This window comes from Ceratotherium simum, chromosome 3 (genome assembly GCF_057802395.1).
Source record: "Ceratotherium simum simum isolate JZ-2026a chromosome 3, ASM5780239v1, whole genome shotgun sequence".
Lineage (NCBI taxonomy): Eukaryota > Metazoa > Chordata > Mammalia > Perissodactyla > Rhinocerotidae > Ceratotherium > Ceratotherium simum.
Window position 1 is genome coordinate 66,602,779 of NC_141902.1, and position 25,332 is coordinate 66,628,110.

Consider the following 25,332-nt stretch of genomic DNA (forward strand, 5'->3'; position numbering starts at 1 on the left):
TTTCTGTGGAGTTTTTTCACAAGCCTCTTCAGGAAGTGAGATTCCTTTCGCAGGACTGGAGAAGTCCAAGGCCCCCTTCTCTGGGGGGCCTGGGGTTTGGGCTGGAGCACTGGAGCAGAAGGCCAGCTGGGCTCCCGGGGCTGGGCCCAGGCCACACCTCCATGGCCTGTTTCCTCATTTCTGCTGCTAGAGGACCAGCGACCCACGGGTAACAGGAAGGAAAGCTAAGAGCAGTCCCAACTCCTCTGTTGAATGTGATACGAGGCCCCCCTACCCCCACCCCTCATTGGGTTAATGTTTGTGGGACAAGCTCTGACACACCCTACCCCCCCTTTCCTGGCAAACCTCTCCTGACTATAAAGAGGAACAGTGTCCCACGCCTGTCCCAGGGGCTTTGAGGCCCTCAGCAGGAAAGGGAACTGTGGGTGATTCAAGAGCATCGTGAGAACCTGTGTCAGCCCCCGGGGCCCTGGTCCAATAGGGGCATCACCTCGGGGACCGTCCTACCCACCCCCATGCCCCCACTTCTCTCCAGTACATTGTAAATACCACATTTATTTGAGGTTTTCAAACCTCTGGTAAGAAGCATAGGAACAGCAGGGCCCTCCTTCATGCTGCCCTGGGCCCCAGCCCGCCAGGCATGCAAGACAGAGCTGGCAGATGAGTCAAGACACCTTCAGGAGCAGGGCCAGGGGAGGAGCAGGCCCCATACTTTCCCACTCCCACCCCCCACTAGCCGGACCTCAGCTGCGATCAGGAAGGCAGGCCCAGCCCGATCTCCAGAACCCGCTCTTCTTGGTGGCCGCCTTCCCTTTCCCTCTCCCAGCCTCTCTGACGCCCCCTCTGGAGCTTGGAGCCTGGGCCACATGCTTTGCCACCTCACACTGGGACCAAACCAGCTGCCATCAGGCTGTTTCTGTGGGCCCTGCCTCTGCAGTCAGGTAGCCAGCAGAGCGGAACAGGCCTGGCTCCTGTCATCACGCCGTGTACCCAGCTCAGGGCTGGGCGCTCGGCCGGGGCCTGGGATGGGCAAAGGCTTATCCAGGGAACACTGTGGGTGAGGACAGGACAGCCTGACGCAGCCTCTCCCAGCTCCGGTGTCTCTCAGCCTCCATTTATTGGCTCCTGGCTGGGCCTGAAACTTCTCAGGGCCTCAATACTCTGAGGTGCAGTGCCAATGACTCCTCTTCCAAGACATCCCCCTGACTTGGTGTCAGGCTCGGGGCTGGGCTATGGATGGTCAGCCAAGGCTGCTACTTCAAGGCCCTGAGGACAGCCTCCAGCTTCATGGCCACGGCCAGGTCGCCCTTCACCTTCAGCCGCCCGCTCATGTAAGCCCCCAGGGGTCGCAGCTCTCTGCACAACAAGGCCCGCAGGTCCGCCTCGGCCATCTCCACCACCACATCAGGAATGCCGTCAGGCACCCCGTGTCCCACCCTCCCTTGCCCTGTGGGGGGAAAGAAAACTGAGCATTAGTAGGAGGACAGCTGTGTGGCAGGGGAAGAAGGGGTTAGCATGTCCCACTGGGAGAAGTGGAAAGTAGTGGTTAAGAGTTCAGGTCCTAACACCCTGGGTTCACGTCCAGTTGGCTGTGTGAGCGCTCAGAGCCTCAGTTTCCAAACTGGTGAAACGGGGATGACAGCAGTCCCTAAATCACAGGCTCCTGGTGAGAAGCAGACGGGAAAAGGCACAAAAGGGCTCAGCACAGAGCCTGGCACCAGGAGGCCTACAACATGGGCAGGGCTCCTGGGGTAGGAAGCTCGGCTGCCGCAGTTGTCCTGCTGACAAGGACAGGGCAGGGAGACAAAGGCCTGGGGAATCAGTCTGCAGACAGCGTGTGTGCCCCTGACTGCCATGGGTTCACCCTACACTGCTGGCAGAGCAGGGGGCAGTCTAATAAAGGCCTTCCTGGGCGGGGGCTCCAAGCAACGTGGGTGAGAAGGCGGGGAGGGCAGTTGTACCTGTAGCGAGGTCCAGGAAGTAGGTGCTCTGGGTGCCACCAGGCAGGGTGACATTGAACTGGTAGCAGGCCCCGACTTGGTTGACCAGGGCCTCAGACAGGAAGGGCTGCAGGGCTGCCAGCAGCCCCTCGGCCACAGGCTGCTTCGGGGTGGGCCCAGCACCAACGTGAGGGGCAGGCGGCTCAACTTCGCTCACCATCTCCAAGGTGTCTGCTGGGGGCAGCCAACGGGGTTGGGGAGGGAGGCAGAGAGGAGTCAACGTGCTGCCAAGGTCAGGATCACCGTGGCCTCCGCACCTTCGCGGCAGTTTCCCCTTAGAGCCCCTTCAGGCCTGTGTTCAACTTTCTCTTCTGCTGAGAAACCACCCTTGAGTTTCAGCTTTAACCCCAGAACTCCACTTCTAAGCTACTCCACCCTTGAACGTAAAACTCTTTTCTGGGTGCTGTCGCTCCCTCCCCCGGAGGCTCCCAAAGGCCTCCACACACACACAGACACTCACAGACACCTGGGCTCTTCTCACTGCCTTAGCTTCGGTGAGCTCTAGAATCAGGGCGGCTGGAACAGCTGGGCAGGGTGTGCACTGCCAAAGGGGCTTGGTTAAGGGAGCAAGTAGCAAAGCTCAGCCTGTGCTGGACCCCAAGCTGAGTGCCCTGGTGAGCACCTCCACCCTCTTCCCCAAGGCTCCTCACCTGGCCCCGGGGGCAGGGCACCTCCTGCCACTGAGGACATGCCTCCTCCCAGGAAGTGGAGGGCCAGCTGCTGGAGGGTGCTGTCCAGGCTGGGCCCAGCCGGGCTGTCCTGGGGTGGCTGGAGCACGGCCTCCACCGCCAGCTCCACACGGTCCACCTCCAGCCCCCAGGCCCTGGTCACATCGTTGATCTCCAGCTGGAGGACAGTGTGGGAAGAAATGGAATTCGTTCAACAGACCTTTCCGGAGTACCTTCTTTGGGAGGCTGGAATGGTCACACATGGACACAGCGGTGCCTGAGGCACCACACCCCGCCTTGAGAAGTTCCGGCCTGGGAACGCAGGCAGAGGGCCATTACAACCAGGAGAGAGCCTGACCCACCTGCAGGCCCAGGGAGGGGGAGGGACGGGGGAAAGAGGAGTTATCCAGGTGAAGGGGCAAAGGGGAAGGAGGACCCTTCCACGCAAAAGCTCAGACAGGAGGACCTGGAATGTTCAGGGAACTGCGAGTAAGTGTAGCTGTTAGCTGGACCCTCAAGTGTGTGCTGGGAGAGTGGAGACAGCTGAGGGGTCAGAGGCGGGCTGCACCTGCTCACTTGGATTTATTCTGAGGCACAAGAAGCCCCAGAGAGGAGTTTAGCAGGGAGCTGACAGAGCAGACTTGCTCACTGGAAAGATCCTCCTGGCTGCTATATGGACACTGGATTGGAGGGGGCTGAGGGTGGAAGCATGGAGACCAACTGCAGGCAGAAATGACCTGAATCTGGTGTCAGGCAGAGAGGTGGCTGTAAAGCCGAGATACACCGAGAGGGGCACAATGCTGTCAACTATATTAAGCTACAGCAAGACACTAGACAGACAGAAGCACTAGGATTGCTGCCTGCCCGCTGTCGACTCATGAGGAAGAGCCAGGTTTCTGGTGTGGGTTCCTGCACGGACCATGCGTGTGGGCATTCACCCAGAGGGGACACACAGAGGGAGGCACAGACTTGGGGGTGGGTCGGGGACAGATGATAACTTTCTTCTGATACATTAAACTTGAGGGGTCTAGGGGACAGCCAACCAACTGTCCAATAGGCAGACGGATAAATGGGTCCAGGGCGCAGGAGAGAGTCGGGGCTGGAGCAGAGTGTTATGAATAGTGTCCAGAGACAGCAAAAAGCCCTGGATGGACGAGCTCTCCCCAGGAGGTAACAGACGAGAAGAGGCCATTGACAGAAAACCCGCGAACTGAAAGGCAGGAGAACATGCAGGAGTGCCCAGGAAGGGGGAGAAGCAGGCGTGTGGGATAAGGAAGCCAAGGGAAGCAGGGGATCCGAGAGCAGAGAAGGAGGGCTCCAGAGTCAAACGCTGCCCCCAGGTGAGGAAGGGAAGGACTGAGAAGTGTCCCCTGCACTAGCAAGAGGGAGGTCACCGTGATGTCGGCCAGAGCTGACTTAGGAGCCTACGGACAGGAGGGGAAGCAGAGAAGGGAAGGGGAGTGAGAGCTAGAGGGGGACGGGGACAAAGGGAGAGCATGTGTCTATGCAGAAAGGGGAGAAGAGAAGATGAATGGAGGGAGGGAGCCGAGTCCTGGGCCCAGAGCACTGCCCGGGTCAGGGATGAGCCTCACACAGAGGAAGCAGACAGAGCTTCCAATGAGGCAAGAGAAATAGCACAGATATAGATGAGTTTGAAGGGGTGATGCTGGAGGAAGCTGCAAGAGTTCTTGTCCTCGAGTTTTTCTCCTAGAGGACTAAGAGGCAAGGCCTGCTGCAGAGAGTGATGGGTGGGGGCTGTGGAAGGCTGGCCCAGGGCAGTGAGGGGTAAAGCAGCTGGCCTGGAGCACGAGGAGGGCCCAGCAGGTGAGAGGTGGGGAGTGTGCAAACCCTCCAGATGATAAGGACACAAAAAGGGCAGTGAGAATGAGAAACGCTGCCTGAACCAGGGCTTACGGGAGGTGTGCTGAGTTTCCTGAGATTTCATTTTAACCACAGGCACCGACCGCACTGCACCTGGTGCCAACTCAGTCGGGCAATGGGCCCTATATGACTCCACCTCCCGGTGCGAGACCGACTCCCCCAAACCACCTCTTTCAGCTTTGCTGCACTAAATCAATGTATGCAACAAGGCCGAGATAATTTTCTTTTCCTAAAGGTAAATTAAATGGACTGTGGTTTCATGGATAAAAATTGTCAACTTGTTATCTGAGCTGTACAAGACTGAGCACTAGATTGGGGCTGGGGGCAGGTGATCTGGCTCTGGGCCAGCTCTGCCCTTGACCATGGCTTTGAGAGGCAAGTCAAATAACATCTGAGCCTTAGTTTCCTCCCTCCAAACAAAACAATAATACGGGCCCTCTTGCAGCAAAATATACAGCTGAGATACACCGGGGCAGACAAAAGGACTTTGTAAACTATAAGCTGCTATGCACAGGAGAGCTATTGTCACTATCCCAAATAGAATGTCACCCAGCTGGTTGATTTACTTCCTGAAAAGACTGGGACCTCCAGGACTGGCATTACCCCACTCCCCTCCTAACCCCAGTGCCCCTGGGGAAGGCAGAGCCGAGGGGAATGAGGGAAAACTTCACCCACGTTCCCATCAGGACATGGGAGAAAGCACAAGGGGAGCGTGGGGTACAGGGGACACACCACCACCGTGTAGTCATTTCTACCCCATCTTGTCACAGAAGGGATCTGAGGTGAATTCCAGTGTAGATAATTGCTCATACATGGAGAAGAGTCCATAAAAAGGTTCAAGTGTCCTTGTGTTCCTTTGCTTTGTTCACAACAAGGAAACACAAAACCACAAAAATGCACATGCTGCACCGTGGAGCAGAGTTCTCCAGAAGGTGACTGGGCCAGTAGGGCCCCTGTTTTTTTCACCCACCTGCCTGCCTGTGAGTCTGCTGAGGGCCCCTGAGGCGCAGTGTAGTCATGGCAACACCCACAGAACAGTGAAGGGTAAGATCTCAGCAGTCAGAAGCAGGCCACTCCCCTGTCGGAGCCCCTTCACGTCTCAGGGACCAGTTTGCCCAAGATCCCTATGGTCCCGGACCATCTTCTGTTCCTCAACTCAGAGTCTCACCCAGACCACTAGCTCTACAAAGGTTGTTACACTCTTGGGACATATGGTAAACTGAGGCCCAGAGTGATCTGGTGCTTTCTGCAAAGTGCCCTGGCAGACGGAGCCAGCCCCAAGTGCCAGCCACCAAGCTCTACCGTGTGAGGAGCTGCCTACCAGCAGCTGGTCGCTGATCTTGAGCCTCTCCATCTGGATCTCCCGCAGAGGCCTCTTGAGCAGGGCCTTGGTCATGGCATTCTGGGCCGTCATGCGCGTGGCCGTGTTCAGGTCCTTCACAGTCATCACCGACAGCACTGGGTCCCAGATGCGGAACTGGACGTCGGCCCCCACGGACAACACAGCCCCATCCTTAGAGGCCAGCTGTGGGGGAAGCCGTGAAAGAGGAGACACTCAATGGGCTGGGGCTGCAGGGAGGTCCAGCTCACTGAGACCACCCAGCTTGACCCACCCACCTGGCAGCTAGCTCTTCAAGGGCAAAATGGTGTCCCCAGGTACATGGGGTTAGATATATGGACAAGGATGTCCTGCCAGCCTCCATCCTCAATTTTCTGGTCTCTTCCCCACCCCTTCCCAACGCCCCTGATGGCTACTTACAGGCCAAGGTACTGGCACCCACAGTACACTCTGCACAAGCCCCCACTCCCTCTGTCCAGGGGAGCCAAGAAGCCCCTCACCTTGCAGGGAGGGACACTGAAGGCTCGCGTCCTCAGATCCACCCTCTGAAAGGAGTCAATGAAGGGCAGGAGCAGAACCATGCCAGGCCCTTGAGGGGTGCGGATCCGGCCCAGGCGAAACACAATCATCCGCTCATAGGTGGGCACGATCTGTCCACAATGACAACGGCAAGGGAAAGGGTTGAAAGTGGGGAGCCTGGGCTGGTCCCTCCTCCCTCTCTCCGCCTCACCTGGGTCAGTGTCAGGTATCCTTAGCTCTGTTTTCAGATGAGACAACCAAGGCTCTGAGAGGTTCGGTGACTTGCTCAAAAACCACACAGCCCCTAAGTGAAACTGGCAAGACTTGCATGCAGTTCTGAACGACTCCAGGGGTCATGCTCTCAACTACCACACTGTATTGACTTGATCCTCAGAGACACTTTTCACTTCCGTGGTCTGCAGCTAGACATGAGTCAAACCAGGAAACTGTCTGCCCTTGAATTAGTTAGGAGAAAGGGTGGGGCTGCTCTAACAGCAACTCCAAGCAAAGGGCTTTGCCAACTTCAGGTCCCTGGAGTCCTCAAAGAAGAAAATACGTCCAAATTGAGAAATGAAGGACCAGAGAGGCAAAGTGACTTGCCCAAGGTCACACAGTATTTGTTTCAGAGGCAGTTTTAGGACTAGGATTTTAGGATCTTCTAAGGACTCCCTTTCAGACCACACCAAACCCAAAGGCTTTCTAGAGAAGTTGGCTGTGGCCTAGGGCCACACGAAGGACACGGCCTGCCTGGGCTTCCACCTTCACCGCAGCTTTCAGGTGTGAGCCTCAACTCTAGTGCATCCTCTTCCCATCTATACCAACCCTCGTTGAAAACGAGGCCTGAATTCCTATTACTACTCATTGACTGCTGGGCCAAGTTGAGTGTTTTTCATTTCTAATTTAGCCTAACCCAAAGGGAGGAAGATTTGGCAGAGATATCTGTGCCACCCTAAGCCAGTGTCCTGACGCCAGGACTGGGAGTTTGGGAAGGCTTGTTTCTATCACTTACTGGCTCCCAGGATGACTTTGGACAAGTCTGAGCCCAGTTTCCTGATCTGAAAGATGAAAATGAACAATCCTTGCTCAGCCCATTTCACAGAAGTGTTATCATATAATATTTAGGGGAAGGGAGCAGAGGACAGAGAATTCATCCATCAATGCCAAAGCTCTCAGTGTGGCCCAACCACCCTGGGAGCTGACCCAGTCAGCCTTACCTTCAGGGCAAACCAGCCGGAAACGGGGAAGGTGATCAGTAGCAGCAAGAACCCCAGGAAACTAATGAGGCCGTGGCAGAGGCAGGAGGGCCAGCTCTGAGGCACATCTGGGGACAAGAGAACAGAGGCAGTCAAGGAACACCAACTGGGTCTGGCAGCACAGCTGCAGGCAGAGTGAACTTGGTCAAGTGTACCTTTTGCCTCCCTCCCCTTTCAGTGGCTCCTTTCTTCTCAGGGCTCTCAATCTGCCTCCTTGCCTCATACTCCCATATCTTTGGGCAAGTGCTAGTTAAGGACTCTTCCCTTCTCAAACACATCAAAACTAATCTGTCCCAAGTCCCACCCTCACAAGGCCTGTTCTCTGTTAGGCAACAGCCATCAGATCTGAGAAGCCAATCCATGTGATGCTCTCTCACTGGGCTGAGCAGGAGTCAATCCTCTTGTATGATTTACATCGCCTTCGCATATGTGGCACAGAGCCAGGAGCACCTGGGCGTCTGTAAACACTTGCTGGGTTGAACTGAAAGCTGCTGGCATAACCCCTTCCTCCTCTACCATCAGCTCCAGAAGGGTGCTTTCAAGGAGTCCTTTTGGAGATAATGCCTTAGCCTAAAGGAATAAAGCATTAATGGCTCATCAATAGGAGCCATAAATGAGGGCTAAGATGTTCTTTCCTAGTTCACAATTCTTCACCCCACTTCAGTGCCCTAAGGACCATCAAATGCAAGCTTCACTTGAAGCAGCTTCAGGTAGGAGGTAGGGGAGGGGGAACCAGGAAGATGAGGCTCATCTGAGCCAGAGGTCTTGGCCCCTGAGAACCAAGAGCCCAGGATGGGAGTGGAGCTGAGACAGCCCCAGAATCTGGGATGAGGTTATTCTCTGCTATCCTTCCCCTCCCAACCTTGGACAGGAAGCAGACAGGAGCCTCTGCTCCATCCTCCCAGGAACCCCAAATCCTCTAAGTCTCCTTTCCTGCCTGGCTCTGACCCATGTGGCCATTGCAGGAAAGGAACTCTTGGATAGGGGCAGCTATCAGTACAAGAGGGTCACGGAGAGACCAAATCCTCCAGAGTTTGGTTGTCAGGCTGAGGAATGTGGGATCTGGCCTGTGGGCCAAGGGAACAACTCAAGGCTTTGGAGCAAGAAGGGCCAGAGCAGACACAACAGGCAGCTGAGGGCCTGCCTTTTTGCCCTGCGCATCTCCACCAGGAAACAGGGAGATACTGGAGCTCAGGGCGTCTACAGGTGCCCCCAGGGGCGAAGATTCTGCCATTTCTCTGCAGCCAAGTGCCCTTAGTGTGCTGGTGACCTCCTATGCCTAGACCTTGGTTTCTTTCTAGGCAAAATGGCAACTTGAAACCTCTGCCCAGGCCTAAAGGGCTGATAAGGGCCGAGGAGAAATGTGATGGGGCGAGGCTTCTTGGAAGATGAGAAAGCTCTGCGGCTGCAGCCGGAAGCCCTAAGAAGGGCGGATCAGCGCCAGCATCCCAGCGCCCAGTCCAGGCTCCTCACCACATCGTGCCCCCTCTCGGCCCCTCCTCTTAGAGTGCAAGGGCGCCAGACCAGCTGACTCTCGAGAGGCAAAGAGTTCGGGCCTGGGGATGCCAGCCGGTACCCCCCAGGTCCGCCGTGCTGGGCGGCCACTCACCGGCCCCCGGCTCCGGGGACAAGCAGCCCTTCTGCGAGCCCAGGAAGCCGAAGCTCGACTGCTGAAAACGGTCAAAGTCCCCCAACGGCAGCGCCCGGTACCCAGACCTGCCAAGCATGGCTCTTGACAGGGGGCACGCCCCCGCCCTCGCACGGCGCCGGGCTGGACCAGCCGGCCCTACGCTACCCGACTCCTGCCGGCCTCCGCTTCCGGTTTCCCCTGCGCCGCCAGCGGCGGGGCCCAGGCGCAGGAGGAGCAGGCAGGCCGGGCCCGGCTCCCGCCGTCGCACAGCGCCCCCTGCGCTGGGAGGACCGAACTGTGGCCGCGGGGCGCGGAGGAAGGATGGTCTGCGTTCCTGGGAGGCTGAAGGAGTTCTCGCCTCTTCCTCCATGCTCCCCCTCGGCCTTAGAAAAAGAGCAGGAGGGGAAGTTGGATCTTGTAACGGGTTTTTCAGGAGCTGAATCTTCTCCAGAGTCAAGCAAATGCTACCAGCTTCTCAGCACTGCCTCTCAATCACACACTGGGGTCGGGGTGTTTGTGCAGGGTGCCCTTGTTTAGAATTATGGTTTCTCCAGGCCATGGTCAGCAAATTATTACTCTTCGTGTCCCCACAGCCCAGCAAACAAGGCCTGGCACAAAGTGGATCTCAGTACTTATTTGTCAACCAGGTCACTGTGGTTAAGGGGGGTGGGAGGGCCTGAACTTTGGCACAAAAAGAAAGAAATTTCTGTGCAGACCTCAGGGAGCACGTCAGAGTAAGGAATGAGAGGGTGGCACAGAGGTATCCCAGGGCAGGTGGGGTCCAGAAAGAGCACGCCCCTTGATCCAGGTACCCAGATCCAGGTAACTTGCCTCTCTGTGGCTTGAGAAAACCCGAATACAAATAGTGAATTTACTCTGAGAAGCACTAACTTCCAACAGGGTGTTAGGGTAGGCTATCTTCCAAAGTGAGCCAAGAAATTAATAAAGTTTTCCTTGTCTCAGCCACATGCCGGTCCTGCCTCCTCAGCCCCTCAGGCCCCCAGCCATAGGCCACTTCTAGGTCCTTCTGCAGATGACTGCTCACTATCTTTGGCTTTTCCTACTTTGATGGCCTGATTCTAAAGCTTTAGGGGTACTGATCAGGCTAGAGGGTAGGGCAGGTTCATGAGTCCTCACACAGTCCCTGGGAAGTTGGATTTCCCCCCATGCCCCCTCCACACACACCCCAGACTATAAGCTTTACAAGAGCAAGGCCCTGTCACCATCCCTTCTAGTCTGTTCCAAGCTAGAACTGAGCGCAGAATGGGTATACAAGGGTCAGCACAGTGGTTGGGATGCTTTGAAGTTTGAAGCCAGGGGCATTGGCCCAATGAGGCCACCTGGAATTGCTCTTTCTCCCCTCACCAGCTGGCGGGCCTGGCATGCCTCTCCACTGGCCAAGAGCTAACTTGCTTTCTCCTCACCCTCTTCATACTCACTCACCAGTTCTCCCTCTTCCCTCCCCATGCCTCACTGCCTCAGATTCATCAGCCTTTCCAGCTCTCGCCCAAGTCATCATCCTGTTCCTTGTATCTCCACTCAGCGCTGCCTCCCAGTGTCTCTAACTCAGGCCTCTCCTCTGCATCCCACAGCCATTCTCCTAAGCCAGGCCACCTGTCTCACATTGTCAGAGTGACTGTCCCAACATGCACAATGGATCATGTTGTTCCTCGGTTCCAAACCGACTATCACCCACAGAACTGGTCCATCTCCTTAGCTATGATCTTGCCCCAGCCCACTCCTGGGCCAACATTGCTCCTAAGTCTCCTCTTAAATCTGAAAATAACCAAAACTAGTTTCTAAACAGGCTCTCCTGTTTCAAGCCTCCATGCCTTTGCACTTGCTGTTCTCTCTAAGTGTTCCCCCAATCCCTGAATCCCCTGTGAATTCCCACCATTCCTTCAAGTCCCAGCTAAAGTATCTCCTTTCCAGCCAGTCCCAATAACTGTGTGAAAATCTCAGTTTGGGGGCCTGCTACTTCCACAAGATCAGGGCTTCTAAAGCAAGGGCCACATGTGACTCGTCTCCATGCCCCCAGCTCCCATCTGGGGGCTGGCACAAAGCTTTGCCAGTGTGAGCTGAAGGTACGGCTCACAGCCAAGGGTGGGGGCTGCCTCCCTCCTGGTCAGCCCCGCCACTATCCTTTGACCGCCAGGCCCGCTGTGCGTCTACTCCGCTCCTCCTTTTTCCTCCTCCCCGCTCTGAGCGTGTCTTCAGAATCCACAGCCTGCCTCTTTGCGCCTAGAACCGCCCCCAGCTTCTGTCTCACTTCCTCTCGGGGGGCGGGCCCTGAGCCGGCACCTCCTCTTTCCGAACCCTCGAGAGGCAGCCTTCTGGCGCACACGTCTCGTTCAGCTTCTCTTCCCGCCCTCCAAGATCAAAATCGAGAATCGAAACTGAGCTGGAGTCCATGCAGCAGGAGCCTGCACCCGCCAGATCTCCGGGGTCCCAGCAGGATCCCGCGCTGCCCCACACGCCCACCATGCCTCCCCCGGAGTCCCTCTCGGAAGACCACCAGCCCAGCCCCAGCCACTGCCCCACAGAGGTACTACTGGGTTTTGGGAGGTGGGGTTTAGGCTTTGTTGATTTGCTATGTTGGGGGGAGAGGTGGGAAGGGAGAGGGGAACTTGGCCAAGTACCTTAAAGAGTGACACAGAGGGAAGACCAGACTCTAGGGGTCCTGACCCTCTTGGCTGGCGTAGGGGTAGCCGGGAGTAGAAGAGAGGATCGGGATGAGTTAGGGGAACCTTTCTGGGCTGCGATTCTCCAGGAGCAGGGGGGCAAGATGCTGAGGGTCAGTGGCCCTCAGAACTGGACTTCCCCGCGCACCCTGATGACTTGCCTGGTAGCGCTCGCCTCAGATGAAGGACCACAGGTGAGGGAGAATGGAGCTAGGAGCCCGCTTGCCCCCGCCTGAAGCCAGTGGCGTGTCCCAGGTGTGGACAAAGTTAAATCCAAGTTCCCAGATCAGAAAGTGAAACTGTGGCCCAGAGGAGAGAGGTGTATCAGCTAACCCCTCGCAGCTCCTGTGGTTTCTCCTCTGGGAAGTCTTCCGGATTCTTCTCTTGGAAAACCCTGCCCATCCAACCCCCATCCCCAAGGGAGTTTATTAGGTCCTCCTCCTGGAAGCTTTGCCTTAGTCTTCTGGACAGACCCCCCCAGCCTCCCGCTCCCAAAGGAACTCTCAGATCACTTGTTCTATGCTCTGCCAGGCCCTTTTGCTCCCCTTCATGAAAGCACAGTAAGTGCAGTAATTTGTATTATTTGCATAATTACAACTAGGAATAATATTACTTATCAATACTAGTTAGCATTTATGAGCACCTCTCATGTGCCGGTCCTGTGTTAAGCACTTTTTTTTTTACATTTTTTTACTGTGGTAAAATATCCATAACATAAAATTTACCATTTTAACCATTTCTCTGTGTACAATTCAGTGGCATTAAGTATATTCACAATGTTGTGAAACCATCACCGCCGTCTATTTCCAGAATTTTTTCATCACCCCAGAAACTCTATACCCTTTATGCAATACCTTCTTATATTCTTCCCTCCCTCCAGCCCCTGGTAACCCCTAATCTACTTTCTGTTTCTGTGAATTTGCCTAGTCTAGGTATTTCATATCAGTGGAATCATGCAAGATGTGTCATTTTGTGTCTGGCTTATTGACTTAACCATACTGTCTAAGACTTAGCATAATGTCTTCAAGGTTCATCCATGGTGTAGCAGAATTTCCTTCCTCTTTAAGACTAGATAATATTCTGTTGTATGTGTAGACCACACTTTGTTTATCCATTCATTTGTTGATGAACACTTGGGTTGTTTCCACCTCTGTCTGTTATGAATAATGCTTCTATGAATATGGGTGTACAAGTACCTGTTTGGGTTCGTGTTTTTAGTTCTTTTGGGTATGTATCTAGGAGTGGAATTGCTGGGTCATGTGGTAGTCCTGTTTAACTTTTTAAGGTACCACCGAACTGTATTAAGCACTTTATATGAGCGCTTATGAGTATAAAGTTGATACTTAATGTATATCCTATCTAGACTGAGTTCCTTGAGGGCAGGGATGTATCCCATATGTCCTTGTATCTCAGGGCTTGGTACTATGATGGGAAATAGATGCTCAATAAATTGTGGAGTGAGTAAATGGGGGATTGGGTTACTGAGAAGCCTGGGTTTTGCATCATCCAGTAACTGCCTGGAATGGAATATGAAGTCCCATTCCAGCCTCCAGCCTCCAGCCATAGCGGCGGGTGTCTCCTGGCTGGGACTCCTGGGACTTAAGTCCTCCCCTCCCTCTCTGCTCCCCCAGCAAGCCACGGAGGAGGAGTTCCAGTTCCTGCGCTGCCAGGGCTGCAAGGCCGAAGCCAAGTGCCCTAAGCTGCTGCCTTGTCTGCACACGCTGTGCTCAGGATGCCTGGAGGCGCCGGGCACGCAGTGCCCCATCTGCCAGGCGACCCAGCCCCCAGGCGCTGACGCGCGGGCCCTGGATAACGTCTTCTTCGAGAGTCTGCAGCGGCGCCTGTCGGTGTACCGGCAGATCGTGGACGCGCAGGCCGTTTGCACCCGCTGCAAAGAGCCGGCCGACTTCTGGTGCTTCGAGTGCGAGCAGCTCCTCTGCGCCAAGTGCTTTGAGGCGCACCAGTGGTTCCTCAAGCACGAGGCCCGACGCCTGGCAGAGCTCCGCAGCCAGTCGGTGCGCGAGTTCCTGGACGGCACGCGCAAGTCCAACAACATCTTCTGCTCCAACCCCAACCACCGCACCCCTACGCTGACTAGGTGAGAGAGCAGGCCCCGGGGTCGGGTGGCGCATCCTTGCAAGAGCCAGGTAGAGGGTGAGGGGAGCAGAGATCCGCAGAGTCACACAGCTGGGAGCGTGGGACAAGGAGCTTCAGGGTCTTGCAACTCAAAAGTGTGCTCCTCAGACCAGCAGCATCTGTGGTGATGACCACAATTTAAGCTATCCCACGCGAGTGGATAGTAAAAGTTTCCAATTTCCCTCTGTAATAAAGAATGCTGCAAAATCATCTTTGCATCCTTATCTAGTAATTTCTTTAGGATAAACTTTTAGAAATGCCGTTGCTGGGTGAAGGGGTATGGAAATTTTACATTTTGATACATGTTCCAAACTGCCCTTTAGAAAGTCTCAGGGTGGAATTTTCCATAAGTGCTGCCTTGGGGTCTCCGTGTAGCTGGATTCTAGGATGAGATGCAGGCAGTTACTTGCTGTCTGAAAAGTCAAAACCATTATCACTGTGCTATCTGGGATTGTTGGTATGAAAAAAATATCAACTCTGGTTATTTTTATTAAACACAAGATTTTAATTCAATTTTTTGATAGATAATACATTTATATGATTCAAAAAGATGCAAACAAAATTTATAAAGAGAGAAGTCAGAGTCTCCAGTTCTCTGTCCCCTTCTGCCTAATTCCCACCACTTCTTCCTCCCCCTATCCACTTAACCATTGTTACTAGTTTTGAATGTTTCCAGAGTTTCTTTGTGAATAAATACACAGATGGACGTATATAGTCTTATGAGGTCTTATTTTTCCCCCTTTTAGCCAAAAGGTAGCATATCTATGTGAACTTTTGATCTCCCCTGACCCCAATAGATTGCTTGTATAAGATTCTGTGTGTACTCATTCCGGGGGATCTGCTTGCAAAGTGCAAGTATTCTTGTCCGTTGGGGACACACTTCGAGCTACATCACTGCCTAACTGAGTGTGGCTTGCTTCCTGCTTGGAAATTTACCACCTGCACCACCAGAATGCGATTTACCCAGATTCCTCAACAGCATATATTATCATTTGAATCTGGTTTTCTTTGCATGTTGTTAAGGTTGAGGTTCAGTGGTTTTTCATGTGTTTATTGGCCATTATGTTTCTTCATTTGTGAATTGCCTATTTAAGTCCTTTGCCTATTTGTTTTTTTTTTTCCTTTTGAGGAATTAGTCTCTTTAATTATAATAGCCTGTTTTTCCCATGTTGACCTTTGTCATTTTGTTTAATATGAGGTATTGTGTTTAAGTTTTTAGTTTTATATAGTCAAATCCATCAATCTCTTCCTTTATGGTATCTGGCTTTGATCATCCTAGGAAAGATTGTTCCCATTCCAATGTAAAAAATATTTTCTTACACATATTCTAGTTTAATAATTTCATGGTTTTGTTTTTATAATTGTCTTTAATTCCTATGGAATTTATTTTTATACGTGGTATAAGGAGGAATCCTCACTTTGCTTTTCTCTCCAAATGGAAAACCAGTTCTCTCAACAACTTTTATTGAATAATCCACTCTTGCCTTGATCTGAAATGCCCTTTTTATCATGTACTAAATGCACATGTAGTCATGGGTGTGTTTATAAATCTCTGTTCTGTGCCAGTGATCTGACTATTCCTACGCTAATCTTTACTGTGGTAAGGAAGTCTGTAGGTTTATATTTGATAGGGCAAGTTCCCATTCTTCTTCAAAAATAATTTTGCTTTTCTTTTGCTCTTATAATTTATGCAGTTTCACAATTTTCATATTCATTGGGATTTTGATTGAAATCGCATTAAATCTGGGGAAAATTGTCCTCATCTCTGGTTATATCTTTTGGGTTTTATAGGTTTATTCAGATGTCTTGAACTTTTAAATTAGAGTTAAACTTATAATATTTAATAATGTGAATGGAATATTTTTCCATTGTAATTTCTAACTGGTTATCATTAACATTCACTAATGCTCTTAATTTATGTATATTAATATATCTAGCCATCTTATTGAGCTCTTTTATTCTTATAAGTTTTTCAGTTGATTCTTTTGGGTTTTCTAGGTGAACAGTCATATCTGCAAATAATAGAACCTTTTTTCTTTCCAGCTTTTACACATTACCTCTTTGTAGCTTTGTTTCATTGGCCAGAACAATATTGAATAATGTGAAGAAGTGGTTAGAAAAGGCAACTCTATCTTGTTCCTTTCTTTCATGAGGAAGTTTCTTATCTTTTCTTGTTTAGTATGATGCTTATTATTGACTTCCTAAGGTAACTTAAAATCACATTAGGAAAGTTGCCTCCCATTTCTAGTTTACTGAGAGTTTTGTTGTTGCTGTTATGTTGTTTTATTTTTAGCTCAGGAATGGGTGTTCTTTTGGACTCTATGAAGGGGTCCTTTCACCTTTTAGTATGATGAGATATATCAGTATGTTTCTTTATTTTTTAATTCCTGGGAAGAAAAATTCTATTTGCTCATGATATACTACTATTTTAATTCATAGTTAGATTCCATTTAGTACTGTTTTATTTAAGCTATTATCTATATTTATACATGTGATCAATTTTTATGAATATATGTGATTTCTTTGTTAAGTTTTCTTATCCATTTTATACTAATCTCTTTCAATGAATTTGTAAGCTTTCCTTTTTTGAACATGATAATATATATAAATTGCTTAGCATAGTGCCTAGAACATAGTAAGTACTTAGTAAATGTTAAAATCTTACTATTATAATTTCTCTGCTCTAGAACAGTTTAAAGAACATAAGCAATTCAGACTTATAGAAGTTTCTCGAAAAACTATCTGGGACTGGTGCCATTTTTGGATAGTAGATTTTTTTCCATGGTATTGGTCTGTTTTTGATCATTAGTCAGATTTTCTGGAAAATTTTCCAGTTCATTCTGAGTTATCTTTCATAATTTAAAAATCTCTATACCGGTAATTTTATTGCCTTTCTTATTTCTCATGTTGTATCTTTGTGGTTATTTTAAAGATTTTATTTATTTATTTTTCCCCCAAAGCCCCAGTAGATAGTTGTCTGTCATAGCTGCACATCCTTCTAGTTGCTGTATGTGGGACGCGGCCTCAGCATGGCCGGAGGAGCGGTGCGTCGGTGCGCGCCCAGGATCCGAACCTGGGCCACCAGCAGCAGAGCGCACGCGCTCAACCACCAAGCCACGGGGCCGGCCCTTTGTGGTTATTTTAGTGATCTTTTCAAAGCACTAGCTTTTGGTCTTTCCTTATATTGCTTACAGATATTAGTATTTTCCTTTTTTCTAATTAATCTTTTTGTTTTTATCATCATTTTCTATCTTCTACATTTTTGTCATTATTCATCGTCTAACTTCTTGAATTGAACATTTAATTCATTTATTTGCTATCCTTTTAATAAGCTCCTCTGAATATGACTTTGGGTGCATCCCATAACTTTAAGTAGTGTTCTCATACTCAGTCATTTCTCAAATATCTATAATTTCAGTCTTTTCTCTTTTGGAAAATTTTGTCTTTGACGGAAGAGTTTTGGAAAGAGTGTTTTCTAAAATTTTCAAGTGGTTTGTCATGTTTGGTTTCTACATTTGATGTTAATTTCTACATTATGATCAGTTGATATGTAAGAGTTCTATATCTGAGACAATATTGAGGTTTTCTTTGGGGTCTACCATAATCCTTGGACAGCATATTACTAGGATTTTAAAAAATGTGTATTCTTTGTAGAGTAGACACACACACACACACATATATCTCAATATATTTCCTCTTTCTACTCTTGTTTAGATTTTTAACAAACATATTAGAACATATGTGTGTATGTGTGTGTATCTCACCATCAAGAGTAGATTATAACTAGTCTTCCAGATAAGATTAAACCTTTAGCATACTTTTTCTTCTCTCCTTTTTCCCTACCCACACTCTAATTTAGTTGAAATAACATGAAATTTTGGTTCTAGATTATTACCAAATTTTTTATGCCTTTTCTATTCCAAGCATCCTTTCTTAACAGCTATTAAGTGTCAAAATCACATTATAACCCACTTGTTATCTATAATCTTGGATTTTAATTGGTTTCATTGCTCACATAATTTTTTCTATAGCATATCTTCTCCTTTCTTGAGTTATTTAATGTGATTAATTTCCCATTTGGCTGGAATACTTGTTGTTGCTTTTCAGAAAGAGTTTACTTTCTGAAGACCTTAAATGTCTTAACTTGCATGTCCTTGGTTTGCTGTCACACATAAAGGAAAGCTTAGCTAGGTGTGAGAGTCTGAGGTCACAATCACAATTCTTTCATCTTGGGATATACAAACATTGCTTCATAAATTTCTGGCCTCCAGTGTTGCAGATGAGAAATTCAATTATTGTCTAGTTATTTTTCCTTTGTGGGTAATCTGTTTTTGTTTGCTAAGGATTTTTATGTAAGTTTTTCTTTATTCTTGGAAAGAATTGATGAAGCTATATCTAAGTATAGGTCTTTTTTCTTTTTTTGGTAATCTTCCATGACGTTGTTGATCTGAAAATTCAAGTCTTTCTTCAGCTCAAAGAAATTGTCTTCTGCTTTTTTATGAATTGATTTCCCTTTACTTGCTTATTTTTTCTTTTTACAACTATTGTTATATGGAGATTAGAATTCCAAATCCATCTATCTTTTTTCATTAATTCTGTTACTTTGCCTTTTTTCTTCCAGATTCTCAGAGTTTCTTGAATTGATTTTCTAATTGACCAACTTTTCTTTTTCTTTAGGAGACTCCTTTCTACTACTTACTGCCTATGTTGAGTTTTGTGGGTTTTTTTTTTTCCTAGCAATCATTTTTTTTTTTTTTTTTTTGGTAAGGAAGACCAGCCCTGAGCTAACATCTGTTGCCAATCTTCCTCTTTTCACTGAGGAAGATTTGCCCTGGGCTAACATCCATGCCCATCTTCCTCTACTTTATATGGGACACTGCCACAGCATGGCTTGACAAGTGGTGTGTCGGTGCCCGCCTGGGATCCAAACCCAAGAACCCCGGGCCGCCGCAGCGGAGCGCGGGCACTTAACCGCTATGCCACTGGGCTGGCCCCAATCATGTTTTTTTAATTTCCAAGAAAGGTTAATGTTCTCAGGATGCTTTTTCTTGTCAGCCTGATCTTGTTTTTCGATGTAGTTTGTTCTTAAAGCTCTCTGAAAAACAAAGTTAGAATTTTTAGGTTTGTGTTTCCTAACTACCCTTTTTTCAGTGTGGGCCGAGAATTTGTTCGGTCCCCATTTTGGCTGCTGGTTCTCTTTATAGGTCCTTTGGTTCTGTGTTGTCTGCTGACGTGTAAATGTTGACATCCGGAGTGTAGCATTCTGGTAGCTGTTATCAGCCGGCAGCAATTGTGTAAACCACAGTTTAGCCCGCAGTGAGGACAGGGCCTTTCCCCCAGAGCCCCAGGTGGTGATAGCTTACAAGTAGTCCCACTTCTAATATGGGGGTCAGGGGTGGGTTTCTCCCCGGGTACAAAGGGCAAGGCTGGTCCAGCCAGCAAGAGGCTAGGATTCTGGTCCCTTAAGCATGGTGGATGGCTTCAGAAACCTGGCCATGTTGCTAGAAAATCATACATGCACATTCAGTTCACATTGTTTCACAGTTTACTCGAAAAACTCCTTTTTTCTGTGGAAAACCTCAGTGTCGTAAATAACCCACAACTTTCTTCAGGTCGCAAGTCAGTAATAAACCACTCCATTCTTCGACATAGAGCTAATTTAGAGCTCACCCTGGGGAGCAGCACCAGAGGTGGCTTTGAACTTAGAACTCAGCCTGGGAGTGTCTGCCCTGGGGCCACTGGCATTTGATCACCAGGCCTGTGGAGTCCATTCTTTCAGCCCACCTTCCTACTGTGTGGCAGGCCCTCTGCTGGGTGCTAGGGTATAAATGTGAACAGACATAGCCCTGCCCTTCCTTGAGGTCACAGTCTGGTGGCCACAACAACAGATGCGGAATTAACACTCAAGGCTGCAAAGTGCTTCGAGGAAGCCAGCTCACCGGCAGCCTGCTCACCAGCGTCACTCCGTGCTGAAGTGGCATCACACTGTCCCCTATGTTACATTTTCCCTGCCAGTATCCCCGTCTGGCACAGGGCTGACAATCCCGTGTGTGCTCAGTTGATTGTTTAAGAGAAGAAGGAATAAGGAAGGCAGTCACAAAGGCGAGTGATCTCCAGAAAGACCACTTGCCCAGCCTGCATTGACTGGGGAAAGCAGCTTCCAAGAGGGTGTCACACTTAGCCTGGCTTGTAGGGAAGGAGAAGTGGCCTGGGGGGAGGGCAGGTGCAAAGGCAGAGGCACTAGCAGGTCTGCTGCATTTCAGAAACTGCAAGTAAAAGGTGTGCATGAGGGCAGGGGCTGGAAGGGTGAGCCGGGGTCAGACATGGGGGGCCTGGAGGAGTTAGAACTCTGTCTTACAATTTCCAGGACATAGAAGGTTCTCAGCTTTCTCCTTTTTCATGCAGTTTACTTTTATTTTACCAGTGAATATCCTGTAGAACTCAGTGTAAATGGACCCTGTGAGGGGCACTGTTGGAAACCCACTGATGAGTGTTAAGGCAGAGAGTGGGATGATCAGATCATCCATCAACGTGGTGCTTTGAAGTGGCAAGTTTGGGAGCAGGGAGACTAGCATTTGTTTCTTTGGCTTCATGCTTATTTATATTTCACCCCATTCCGTAAAGGGTTTGAGGAGATTTACCACCATACTGTTGGGTATATGCACCCAACAGAAACTGAAGCAAAGAATCTGAACCAGGGAAAAGGGAACTCCGTTGGGAGACTGAGGCTATGGTGCAGGTGGGGGTGAGGCCTGCAAGAAGGCAGAGATGGAGGGGTAGGGAGAAGGCCGGGGTCTCACATTGCCGGGGCCTGCCTGACCTGGAGGCCTGCCTTCCCATCATGTGTGCTCGGGAGCGCTGGGGAGTGCCTTCCACCCGGGAGGAATATGGGTCTAGGACTGCAGGTGAAGCTGAGACCCATGGTCTGGGTGTCAGATCCCAAAGCCTGGCTGGATGGGGTGAGGGGATTAATCCACGGCCATCAAAGCTTATAGCCAGAAAGAGCTTGAATTATAGTTGAGTGGAGAAAACAAAAGACCTATTAATCAAGTTTGAGAGGTGTGATGAGATCATGAACTGAGAAAAGAGTTCCCAAGACCAAAAGTTGGAATGATTGGAAACAGGTGAGGGAGAAGCACTCTGGACAGCCCAGGGGAGGGGTCATGGCAGAGGCAGACATCATGCAGTGGCAGAGCTGGTGGCAAGGAAGGGAAGGGCTGCTGGCTAAATGGAAATGGAAAAGACAGGTCCTGATCGGCCCGCTTACGGCTGGGCTGGCAGGAGGAAAGCCAGATGCCAAGGGTGCAGACTCTAAGGAGCCCCCTTACCCTCATGAACCGAGTGAGCCCTCCTGAGAGTTTGCAGCCTAGGTGTCTGGCTGCCCTGCCTGGTGACCTCTGTAAAGTTATCAGTAAATTGCGTCTTATTGGGGATTGAGATATTACTGGGATTGAATGCTGGCTGTGAGGAGCACCACATGGGCAGAAGAAACGCTGCTGCCGGGAGTTAGGGCACAAATGACCCGTTTTCAAGTTTTTCTATGAACTCACCCAGGGAACTTGGTTTCAGAGCCAGGAGCAACTGCTTTTCCTTTCCTGGGGGGACCTCGAAGGTAGATTTGGTTGAATAATATGTGGGTAAAAGGGATTTCCCCTGCCCCTGGTGTCCTGTGTTTTGGAGAAAGAAGCAAGGAATTGGAGTGACCCAAGCCAAGATCAGGGTTAGGGTTGGTGTCCCTGTCTCAATTCTCCTGAATCCCCATCTCTGAGTTTTCCAGCTTAAGGAGTGGGCTTTGCTGCTCAGGGGTAGAGGCTGCAGACATTTTAGAAGAAGTTTTAACAATAAGACTTGAAATTAATAGCCTTTTGTCTTGATTCCTAACTCATAGAATTAAACTCCTGGAACCACATCTGACCGTCTGTACATCCAGCCATTGAACAACCATTGATTGAGCATTTATTTCATACCAGCATTGATCGCTGTTGCCAGGCGAATAAGGATTCCTGACTCTGAAGTCTGAATCTATGGAGGGTTTCTGTCTATGGATAAGTTGTGAGTGTGCACAGCCCTGTGTTCCACGGCAGGGACCCATAGGTATCAGAAGACATGTTCAGATAAAGTGCTGTGACCGTTTTAAGGAGGGAAAAGTTGTGTTTAATTGGGAGGATCAGGGAAACCTTGATGAAAGAGTCGACATTTGAGCTGCACCTCGAAGAGGTTTGTCTGTATGAGTTGCAACTAAAACAAACGTATAAATTAGTAACAAATTTTTAGTTAATGGCTTAAGCCAAAAATGGATGAATGGCTTGTATAAGTGAATAAATGTGGTAGGCTTCTGACCTGACCCGATTATATATTCAAATTGTGTGACCAGAACCTGCTTTCTCTGTATTTCTTGTGACCTGGCTTTCCTCCAAGTCAGCTCCGTTACAGAAGGATTTCTCCCTCTCGGTTGCCAGATGATTGCAACAGCTCCATTACACACCCTCATCCTCAGATCCAGCAGGAGAGACCAAGAATCTCTTCCCGGAATTCTAAGCCAAGCCTGAGCGTGTATCTGATTGGGTCAGGAGCCTGTCTCTGATTGGATCAGGCTCCTGTCCGTGAGAGGGTCACTGAGGCTGCTGGGGATTACTCAGATTGATTTAGGCCTCAGACACGGGCTCCCCCAAAGCTCATGGGCTGAGAACAGGGAGTGTGTGTCTCCCTAAAGGGAAAATCCAATTCCGTGTGGTACAAAAAGCAAGAGGAGTGTGTCCTTAATACATCTTAGAGAAATGTCCGGCAGCCACTGCAAGCGAAAGCAAAGCAGAGTCCAGGTGTGTGGAATGCAGTGGAGCAGAAACCAAAGTGCCTGGGACAGGTTTGAAGCCAGCCTCAAGTGAAGCTCCCATCCCCTTGGGACCTGGGCAGCCCCTTTCCAGTAGGAAGCTTTCTCTCCTCTAATATGGTCAGAGAATGGGCTGTTCTGGGTGGATTCTACCTCTTGTTAACACAATAGAGAACTTTTCTGTCTTTTGAGATGTTTTTCCTGTGCTCTTATCTTAATTCCCACACCCGTCTGTAAGATTATTGAGGAAGAAAGAACTGTTCCCGTTGTATAAATGAGACGAGAGGCCAGAGCGTTAATGGGAGCTAACCCCCAAATAGGAGATCTTGTCTGAGCCAGGGCCAGAACAGGATGCAGGGTTTCCTGACTGCAGCCTGCGCACCTTTCCTGGTACTGCTGGCCTCTACCTTCAGACAGTCCTCAACTAACAACCGGCTGAGTTACAAAAAAGGATTCTGCAAGTTGCTTGTTTAGAACTGGAGTGTGGTTTCCCTTAGAATTAGACTATTAAAAGAAAGCATGCAATTTACGCAATGTTAAACTTAATTTTCCTTGACTTTAACAGAAGAAAAAGTACTCAAGTAAAATTGGACTTGCTAAACTTCAAAGACGTATTTCTTCATTCTAAAATATTTCCTAAAAGATCTCTCTAAGATAAAGCAAAACAATTGCTAAGACATTAAGGGGTTGGAGTCCTTATAGTTTGTTTTTAAGGAAATGCTGTCCATTTTAGACAGTAGTAACTGAGTCTCTGCTAAGAAAGATCAGGATGGTCCACTCCCGTCTCTCTGGTCTTGGTTCTGTGTCGCAGTGGCTCTAATGCGCAGCAAGGTCCTTTAACATCACTTTTCACCAATTCTTTTTTTTTTTTTTTTGGTGAGGAAGATCGGCCCTGAGCTAACATCTGCCAATCCTCCTCCTTTTGCTGAGGAAGACTGGCCCTGGGCTAACATCCATGCCCATCTTCCTCTACTTTACATGGGACGCTGCCACAGCATGGCTTGCCAAGTGGTGTGTCGGTGCACCCGGGATCCGAACCAGCGAACCCTGGGCCGCCGCAGCGGAGCTCGCACTTAACCGCTTGCACCACCGGGCCGGCCCCACTTCTCACCAATTCTTTATTTTGATTTGGCTCTTAATTGAATGGATGTTGTCAATAAGCAGTATTTTTCAAGAAGGACTTCTGTGTTCTGAATTCCTAGAGTCTCTTGATGTTGAGAGTGTCTGTTGGTTGCTCTTATCTTGGCTGACTGTAATCAACCTGGGTCACAGGCTTTTCTCAGAATTTTGTGGGCCTGCTGCGTTGTCTTCCAGCATCAAATGTTCACGGGGAGAACTGTGAGGCCAAATTTATTTGCCTTTTCTGTCTTGATGCCTAAAGATACTTTTCATTCTTGAAGTTTATTAATTTGACTAAGCTGTCTTGGTGTTGAGCATTTTGTATCAAATTATTCTGGAACCTGGCATACTCCTTCAATTTAAAAATTCTGATTACTTCTATGAAATTTTCTTACATGACTCCTCCTCTTTCTTGGTCTTCCTTTTTATTTTCCTCTTCTTGCTCTATTACCATTAGTATTACCAATTTTTAATTTATTATTTTTAGGTTTTTTCAGATTAGTGATCTTAACAGTATTACTATAATTTGAGGGGAACTTGTTTATTTAATGACTATTGAATGAGATTTGACAATCAGAACCACAGTGTATGTTCAAAGCTACATAAAATCATTTTATACACATTTTTATAAAAGTGCTTGAGCATATCAAAATTGTTATGTCACATAAGGATTACTGCCTGTTTTCTGTGTCACCAGATTCTGTTAACATTGAATGATTAACTTTAGTCGTTGAATTTTGTAACAAATTCCTGCTTTGGCATATTTTACAATTTGGATTTGTTCTGACAAAGCTGTTAGAGTTGGTGAGGTATTTTGAGATTGGTGTGACTAAATAGAAGAGCTGCCTGTTTATTCCATATGTTATTTAACTAATATAGTGTTTATTGTTAGCTTAATCATCAAATATCGTTTTTCTTATTCATGGCTTTAACTGATTGATTGTTTTAGCCGTTTCCATCTCTTCTGCCATTTCATTTACTGAAATTAGATCAGACTTAAATAGCTTGATAATCACTGCACTTATCTATGTGATAAACTGTCTTACTGTCTTGCAACATTTACTGGCGTGTAGACTCATATTGCGTTAATGTTCACTAATATTCAGTGTGATATAATTGTAGTGCCTTATTATAAAACTCAATGGATTTCCCCAAGTGATCCACTTTGTTCCAAAAATTGAATCTCCCTCATTAATGTATAACTTAGGTGATGCTTTAGAAATGTCCTGCACTTGATACTATTCCGACTGCGGGACATCATTGCAATCACCTCGGC

At 48.9% G+C, this 25,332-nt stretch overlaps 2 protein-coding genes across 11 annotated transcripts in view; one reads left to right on the forward strand and one right to left on the reverse strand.

Annotated features, from left to right (window-relative positions):
- Window positions 1–535: 535 nt before the first annotated feature.
- STOML1 (stomatin like 1) lies at window positions 536–9,481 on the reverse strand. Of its 8 annotated transcripts, XM_087428686.1 has the most exons (8): window positions 9,270–9,481; window positions 8,038–8,127; window positions 7,622–7,728; window positions 6,389–6,538; window positions 5,871–6,074; window positions 2,651–2,846; window positions 1,962–2,171; window positions 536–1,447 (listed from the first exon to the last, which is right to left on the reverse strand). In XM_087428686.1, exons 1-8 carry the CDS (start codon window positions 9,385–9,387, stop codon window positions 1,254–1,256), a joined length of 1,269 nt encoding a protein of 422 aa, XP_087284812.1. In that variant the 5' UTR covers window positions 9,388–9,481; the 3' UTR covers window positions 536–1,253. The 8 variants fall into 8 exon arrangements, with proteins under 8 accessions (XP_087284812.1, XP_004421852.2, XP_004421850.1 ...); XM_004421795.3 differs by lacking the exon at window positions 8,038–8,127; XM_004421793.3 differs by lacking the exon at window positions 8,038–8,127 and having other exon boundaries at window positions 1,962–2,174.
- A 2,110-nt stretch (window positions 9,482–11,591) lies between these two features.
- The window catches only part of PML (PML nuclear body scaffold), a 44,962-nt gene continuing 31,221 nt past the window's right edge, over window positions 11,592–25,332 (forward strand). For all 3 annotated transcript variants that reach the window (XM_014780901.2, XM_087428687.1, XM_014780902.2), the window contains exons 1-2: window positions 11,592–11,835; window positions 13,603–14,069. In XM_014780901.2, the coding sequence (XP_014636387.1) occupies window positions 11,701–11,835; window positions 13,603–14,069 (602 nt within the window). In that variant the 5' untranslated portion in view covers window positions 11,592–11,700. The remainder of the gene's footprint in view (window positions 11,836–13,602; window positions 14,070–25,332) is intronic.

Bases quoted from the DNA above. Each gene is read 5' to 3' on its own strand.
- STOML1 (XM_087428686.1), bottom strand. From the start codon at position 9,387: ATGCTTGGCAGGTCTGGGTACCGGGCGCTGCCGTTGGGGGACTTTGAC. The intron at 8,128-9,269 runs GTGAGTGGCCGC...CAACCCAGCAAG, and splicing joins GTCCCCGGAGCCGGGGGCCG to TGTTTACAGACGCCCAGGTG. The intron at 2,172-2,650 runs GTGAGGAGCCTT...TGCCCCCAGCAG, and splicing joins TGCCCTGCCCCCGGGGCCAG to ACACCTTGGAGATGGTGAGC.